This window comes from Trachinotus anak, unplaced genomic scaffold, assembly GCF_046630095.1.
Source record: "Trachinotus anak isolate AG129_WGS33_773 ecotype Australia unplaced genomic scaffold, CSIRO_AGI_Tana_v1 ptg000019l, whole genome shotgun sequence".
Taxonomy (NCBI): Eukaryota; Metazoa; Chordata; class Actinopteri; order Carangiformes; family Carangidae; genus Trachinotus; species Trachinotus anak.
The window spans coordinates 28348829-28356273 of record NW_027273870.1 but is presented as its reverse complement, the minus strand read 5'-3'; the positions used below and the strand labels follow the sequence as shown (position 1 = coordinate 28356273).

The 7445-nt window shown below is 43.6% G+C and overlaps 2 protein-coding genes across 5 annotated transcripts; one reads left to right on the top strand and one right to left on the bottom strand.

Moving 5' to 3' along the window:
- Positions 1-673: 673 nt before the first annotated feature.
- On the top strand, positions 674-1459 carry mrpl21 (mitochondrial ribosomal protein L21). Its single transcript, XM_071504059.1, has one exon. The coding sequence runs from the start codon at positions 728-730 to the stop codon at positions 1313-1315; it is 588 nt and encodes a 195-aa protein (XP_071360160.1). The 5' UTR covers positions 674-727; the 3' UTR covers positions 1316-1459.
- Positions 1460-2438: 979 nt separating this feature from the next.
- cunh6orf120 (chromosome unknown C6orf120 homolog) lies at positions 2439-6577 on the bottom strand. Of its 4 annotated transcripts, none has more exons than XM_071504060.1 (2): positions 6459-6577; positions 2439-4855 (listed from the first exon to the last, which is right to left on the bottom strand). In XM_071504060.1, exon 2 carries the CDS (start codon positions 4805-4807, stop codon positions 4259-4261), a length of 549 nt encoding a protein of 182 aa, XP_071360161.1. In that variant the 5' UTR covers positions 4808-4855; positions 6459-6577; the 3' UTR covers positions 2439-4258. The 4 variants fall into 4 exon arrangements, with proteins under 4 accessions (XP_071360161.1, XP_071360162.1, XP_071360164.1 ...); XM_071504061.1 differs by having other exon boundaries at positions 3958-4855; positions 6444-6564; XM_071504063.1 differs by lacking the exon at positions 6459-6577 and adding an exon at positions 6306-6329 and having other exon boundaries at positions 3958-4855.
- Between the last annotated feature and the right edge of the window lie 868 nt (positions 6578-7445).

The window sequence follows — 7445 nt, the reverse complement described above, 5'->3', positions numbered from 1 at the left end:
CCCCGGGTTTCAACTGCAAAATGTCACTGAAAGACCCGCGAAACGACCAGAAAGAGACATGAACCAACCACAGAACGGTCATAAGAGACGCTAAAGGAACAAAAACGGATCACAAAATGACCACAAAGAAACACAAAATCACCTGAAAGAGGCTCAAAACGACTGCGCAGATTCTAAACGACCACGAACACACGCAAAATACTACAATTAGATGCAAAACGACCAAAAAGAGATGCAAAACGACCAAAAAGAGATGCAAAAGGACTAAAACAGGTGCAAAAGGACTAAAACAGGTGCAAAAGAAACAAGTGCAAAACGACTAGATGCAAAACTATACCACAAAGATGGACTAAACACTAGTGGGTAACCATGACATAAAAAGCTGTAAAAGGGCTAATTTTAATATATTTATTTTCACTTCATTTTCACAAAAGTTTACAGAATGTGGAATTTTTCCGAACGTTTGCACAACTGTTGCTTTTACATGAGTGTTTTATTTATTGATTTTCTTTTATTCTTCTCCCACTTTCTTTATTACATCAGTTAAAACAGATTCATGTTATTGATGCTGTTCATCCTCCAATTCATCTGTACATGTTGTTTGTGAATAATGCAAAATACAATATAAGTGTTTATGAAAGAAGAAAAAATCAGGTGACTGGAAGGTGTGTGAGGCTTTACAGAGGTCGCGCATGCGCCATTGAGGATCACAGCATTTCCGGTAAAGATGGCGGCGAGCAGAGGGTGCGCAGGACTGTGGAGGACATGCAGCATGTTGACGCTCAGACCCCCTCTCCTGTTCCCCGCCTCTGTCCGACCGCAGAGCTCCGTGAGCGGGGAGCTGGTGCCGCGGACGTCGCTGTCCCAGCCGCCGTGGGCGCAGCAGACGAGCCCGGTCCCGGAGGCTGAGGAGCGGGGCCGACGCGCCGCGGTGGTGAGCGCCGTGAACCAGCGGGTCCAGCGGCAGGACTTCGGCCGGCTCTTCGCCGTGGTGCACTTCGCTGGGCGCCAGTGGAAGGTCACGGACGAGGACCTGATCCTGATCGAGAACCACATCGAGGCGGAGTGCGGGGAGCGGATCCGGATGGAGAAGGTGCTGCTCGTCGGGGCGGAGGACTTCACCCTGATCGGCAGGCCTCTGCTGGGGAAGGAGCTGGTCCGGGTCGAGGCCACCGTGCTCGAAAAGACCGAGTCCTGGCCCAAAGTCCACATGCGGTTCTGGAAGAGACATCGGTCTCAGCGCAAGAGGATCATCATCCAGCCGCAGACGGTGCTGAGGATCAACAGCATCGAGCTGGCCCCCAGGCTGACATGATGAAGATGATGAAGATGATGGTGGTGAAGACTGCGGGTGTGTTTGTTCTGAGTGATGATAAACATGTGGACACACAGGTCAGGGTCAGTGGGTCTGTTCAGGACTTCAGCAGTTTACTCCTGTAAATAAACAATATACTGCAGAGATGTGACTGAAATACATTCAGTGTTTGTGTTTCCAATCCACGGCTGCTTTTTAAAATTCTGACTTTAAATCAGTGGGTCCTTAAAACCTGATGTTGGGCCCCTGTTGACCCTCACTGTTTCATTATTTCTCTGGGCCCCAGAAACCAATCAATGCTCTAATTGATCAGTTGATCTGGTGTTTGACAGAAAGAAAATTCACCCGTACCAGCATCTGAAATGTGAATGTTTTCTAGTTTCCCATTTTTCTGTGACAGTAAATTCAACGTTTTGGAAGCAAACAGAGCGATGACAACATGTTAACTTGGTTTCAGGGAATAATGAACATATTTCAGAATTTTTGAACAATCAATTGATTACTAAAGAAAACAACCATTAGATGTATTGATAATGAAGATAATAGTTGGTTGCAGCCTTACAGTACTTCTGTGATAGAATAATGACATTTCCTGTGTGTGCACTGTCTTTATTACAAATTAGCTCAATATAAACTACAACAATGAGATCTTAAGACTAGATTTTGACACAGGGTCTCTTTAAAAGGCCGGGGCCACAGTTTGGAGGATGGAGGACCTGCTGCAAGACTTCTGTGGTGCAAAGTTCCAACAAACGTGATTAATCCATCTTTGTGTAAAAAGGTAACAAGCCTAAAGAGTTGCTGTCTTAAATACACAAACGTTTCAAATTCAGTCTTATGACTCAGAAAACGCTGTGATTCTTATTGGAATAAATTATGAAATTCTTGAGCTGAAAATAATTTCCCAAAACCGAAAAGTTCGGTGTCATCAGCTGCCCTGATACAGGACACTGGTATTAGGAGAAGGTCCTTGTTTGTTTGATGTGGACCAGGCCTTCACTTCCTGTTAAAGTTAAATGCATTTTCTCAGCTTCTCCTCAGTCTCAAACCATCAACCCTCTGGTAACGAAGCCCCATGTTTCTCTTCATCAAATCTGAAACAAAAGACTCAGGAGCCAGAAGATTTGAACAGTCTGCAAAACAACTGTTTTATTTAGAAACCTGTTCTCCCTGCAGAGGACTGATGTGAAGGCACTGTTGAACATTTCTGCTCAGTGGTAACAATAACTGAACTCCAACACTGGAGGTGATGGTTAAATCAGGAGCTCGTCCAACAGGCAAAAAAACAAAGTCAATGATCAAACCAAATGAAATGTAAAAGTTAACAGTCTCTTCACAAACCAGAGGTTCCCATTCAGAGTCTAAGTTCAGTACAGCAAATGAGAGAATCCTGACTTGTCCTGCAGGAACCTCATGTACATCTCCAATGGCTGACGATGACTGTATTGCTAACTTTTTGATATTTAAACACACACACGTCCTGTGTGATGTTGATATGCAGAGTTAAGACAAGCGGTTTCATTCATTCACAGGCCGAGGTGAGAGACTACAACTGTAATCTCTGCTTGATTCTAAATTTGATTTGATATAAAGATTTATGTCGAGTTTAAGGATGAGTTTGGATTTTCTTTTTTTTTTTATTAATACAAACACTCAACACTGAGGTCTCATGTATGTTTAGAGATTTAAAAGTTGCTGCAGTTGTTCCTCTCTGTCCTAACTGGCCTTAAAGTGGTTCAGCCTGCATTGGACGACACTATTAAAGACTGGGCACAACATCTACAGTCTGACGGGGTCAAATCAAGTGGGAGCTTCATCCTGGTGGTCGTTTGTGGGTTTGCAACAACAAACCTACGTTTGACCACCAGGATACAGGATACTGCTCTGCCACAGCTCAGCAAGGAAATCAAACAGAATTTTGTACAAAGACAACAACGACGAGGCCAGAGGGAAATAACCACATTACTCAGCTACAGGTCTTAATATGCTTCAAACTGCTCTGTTCAATGTGTTCAAAAGATTTTGTAGCTTTCAGAAAAAGACGAGCTGTCGATGACTTTACGCTGTGACTGGCCAGGTGTGCAGAGGTGAGAACGAACTCTTCTTACTGGCAAATCTGGTAACACCTGGTATTAATGGGTGTTCATGAATTCTCGGTTCTGCTCACACTGCGATCGAATTCTAATGTGCAAATTCAACCTCTAGATGTCGTCTGGTCGACTTGGATCACGTTCCCATCACAAAACGTACAAATGCTTTTCCTCATCAAGACTGGATATCCAGATACAGATCCAGGTGTAAATGGGGTCACGGTATCTACACTTTCACTTTTAGTCATGGCTGTACAACACAGCTGTGAGCTTTGTCCCTCATCTTTTACACTGGAGTCATGTTAGGAGAGGATCTCTTCATGGCTAACATGCACAGGAGGAATGACTGCAGCGACCACAGAGTCTCAGTTTTTACCTACATGTGAGTGATTGATTTAAAAAAAAAAAAAAAAAAAACCCAAACCATCCTTTAAGACTCCAGAAATATTCCCCTCTTGCCCTTCGGGTTAAACTGCAGTTCAACACCTCAAGATCACACAGACAAAAATTCAGGCCATGAGTTAAACATGTGCCTGTACTTCACCTTAATGTTCATTTGCTTATCACTTGGTGAAACACTTTCTGATTGGTCAAGCTTCACTGGTGAATTCAGCATTCAGCACAGTGATCAACCTTCAATTTCTAAAACTGATTTGTACTGTTTCCATCAAATATTTATGTTTGATCACAAGTAAAGAACTGTTAAAATGCCTGAATTCTCACTGGAGTTTGATACAACATTTTCTCATCCTTACTTAACAAAGGGAAATAATCTTCTTTAATGTATCAAGGCTGACTAAGCTGAGAACAGAATCTCCCCCTTTTGTCACAGCAGCAAGGAAGGAAACAATCTTCAAAACAAAATCTCAAGTATAATCTTCAAAAGCCCGATCAGAATTGTCCAAAAGATTGACTCCTCTTTTTCGTCTGCTGCCTGAGGAGACTCATTTTGCTTATGTCCATCTTCTGAGGCGTACAAGCCCGTATCAAACGGGTTCTGTGGCACTGTCTGATCATAAAACACCCGCATTTCAAACTCGCTCTCCTGGTGAGACGGGTGGCCGTAAATTCCAATGCCCACAGGCCTCACAAAGTCCCCAGGCACCACCACCACATCCTGGCCGCAGGTGGCCGACTGCAGCTTGTAGGTATCAAAGCTCGGCTTCAGGGTTTTATCCGACACATAGAGGTCTGCATCTCCCTTGAGGCTTTGCATCTGCAAGATGATTCGGCCATCGTGGTTGAGGCGCAGGTAGCTGTAGTTTCCAGCCCCAATCTGGCCCTGAACCACGTGAAGGAGCACCCACTCTTCAGGGATGCCGTCGTCCTCCGAGGGGCTCAGGAAGCCTCTCGCCTGGGACAGCAGGAGGGCGACGGCGAGGGTGCTGCAGCTCAGCATCATGATGAAGGCATCTGTCAGTCAGACCCTGCCTGGACAACACCAGACAGCCTGAAAAACAGGAGGAGACATAGATGAAAACCTGGATTTGGCTGCTACACACACAGAAGGAAGGAAGCTAACTTTACTGGATACAGTGCAAAAAAAAAAACATTCTGCAACTAATAATAGTTTTTATTAACTGACCAAACGTTTAGTCTGTAAAATATCATAAAACAGTGAAAAATGCCTGTAACAATTTCAGAGAGCTGAAAGTGTTGTCTTCAAACTGCTTATTTTGTCCAATCAACAGTCCAAAACCCCAGAATATTACATTTAAGATTATATTCAAAAGAGGCACTAATAATGATAATTGAATAACCATTAACAGCCTTTCCGTGTCTTTTTAACACATTGTGGTAGTGTGACGTTAGGCCAACTCCCTGAATAACTGATCCGAGCAACACTAGTGACAGCAATAATGCTCAGTGTGGGAAGATCAGAGGGTCAGCGGAAAAAAAAAACAAAAACCTTACAACCTTTTTGTCAGGAGTTTTTTCCATTCATGCAGATGTGTCACAGTCAGCATGAGTTACATCATGTTCATCAGTGGTCCCTGCCCTGTTATTATGGCTGTACATTAACTTAAGACAGCTGCAAACAAACAGCAGGTTTGTGGCCCAAATTCGGCCCTCAAACAAAAAGTGATATTTTATATACATAGCACATATTTAAATCCCAATTAACAGGAAATAAATAGATCTACACAAACAGGGAGCAGTGTTACAGATATAGTCTCAGGCAACAACAGCAACATGAACAGTAGCGCTTGGGTTCAACCATAACTGCAGCAGGCTGCTGTCAGAATGGCGAATGGTTAAACCTAACTGACCCCTGACCCCTGACCTCTAACATTATGAAAGAGAATCACACAGAAAATAAATATAACATTAAACTGAGAGGTGAAAACCAGACAGCACAATACGAGCCAAACATCTTCATGAACCCACCACAGCCAGACACCAGAGAGCCGAGTGCCCCCGGAGAGTCACCGGCGCTGGCTGGAGCCTCCCCGCAGCCAGAGACCACCCGCTCGGTCTCAGCTCCGCCGGTGAGTTCGACCTTTGATACGGACGAAAACGTGTTTTAACGGCTTCAACGTCCGTAACCGCTGGCCGTTAGCTCCGTGTAACACCTGATACCTGCGCTGAAACGAAGCGCTGTCACTTCTAAACCGGCTCTATGCGATTAATTTAATATAAAACAGAACTTCGTTTGGTTTCAACGATACTTGAACCCGAGCAGTCGCAACAACCTGACGCTGTTTTTGAGTTAGTGCTAACAGCTAACACGGCACCTGGCGGCCAGCAGCACCGACCCGTACAACCCCACGGCTTCAAACAAATACTGAATATAACTGTTACTTTGAGCACACATTTAGTGATAAACCTGTTGGTTTAGATGGTTTAAAGGAGCAACAAGGCTGGTGTTAGCCTGAGCTAACAGCTAAATGGCTTCTTACATTCAGTTAGCATTCAGTTAGCTAACGTCGCTGCTAGCCTGATGAGTTTGGTGAAGTTTCGGCTCTAAAGGCCGCGGGATGACTTTACATTTTATTATTAAGTAACTAAATTGTTGTCAAACGTGTAAAAATGCGCACATTCGCACTGCTCACCCAGCTCTGACCGGCATCTTCACCCAAACACAGCAGCCTGTCGAAACTTAATAAGTTCCCCTCTTCTTCTCTGCCTGTAGTTTAGACTCACTCAGCTACGAACCGCTCACCGCCGCCGCCCCCCCGGTCGACCCGGGTAACTACACCCGCCACAATCCAATTACTGTGCCTCTAATCCGCCCACAGGCTGGACCTCCAGCAGGGACCACGAAGCAAGGATGAGCTCCTGTGATGCAGATATGTAGTGTAAGGTCATCACTGTTAATCATATTTGTGTCCGTGTGTTTCTATTTGTGATTCACTTAAACTTTACATTTGACCAGACATGATTTTATCCAGTCATTTGATTTCACAGGTCCCAGTGTAAAATGGTATTCTCTGCATTCTACTTGCAAAAGTACTAAACACAGACAAAAGCTTGTACTTTGAAGTACTTTTTTCATGCAGCATTCACCTAACTAAAACAAATACAACCGTCCTGCTATAAATCTTTCCTTCCTGAGGGTTAGAGTGTTTCGTTTGTGTTGAAACTGTTTTAGAGAGGTGTTGATTCAACTTTATGGTGGTTTTGGAGGCTGAAACTGCCAAATGAGTGTATGTGCTTTCTGTTTGAACTAGAACTTTTAATTTAGTAGCTTATTACATACATTGTCATAATAGTGCTTAAATTCTGGCAGTGTTGAGGACATTTGAATGCAACAGCTACATAATGTTTCACTGCACTTATACAGTTATTTCTTTACTGTTCTATCAAACAGATAAGGTCTGTTTATTTTCCTGACCCTACATGGTTTTCAGACCCAGTTTTTTTAACACTTACTTTAAGGACCACCCTAATTAATAAGGCTATTAAAACATAATATACGTATGTAATCAAATAGAAATGAGAACAAATGCAACCCAAAAAGAAAAAAAAAAATCCAACCAGAGTCACTCTGCAAGGCTTCAGTCAGTTCTTATCCAGGTCAATGTTGCCTCTGTTGAGCT

What these genes read in the sequence shown, in the direction of transcription:
- cunh6orf120 (XM_071504060.1), bottom strand. Translation starts at nt 4,807, where the DNA reads ATGATGCTGAGCTGCAGCACCCTCGCCGTCGCCCTCCTGCTGTCCCAG.
- mrpl21 (XM_071504059.1), top strand. Translation starts at nt 728, where the DNA reads ATGGCGGCGAGCAGAGGGTGCGCAGGACTGTGGAGGACATGCAGCATG.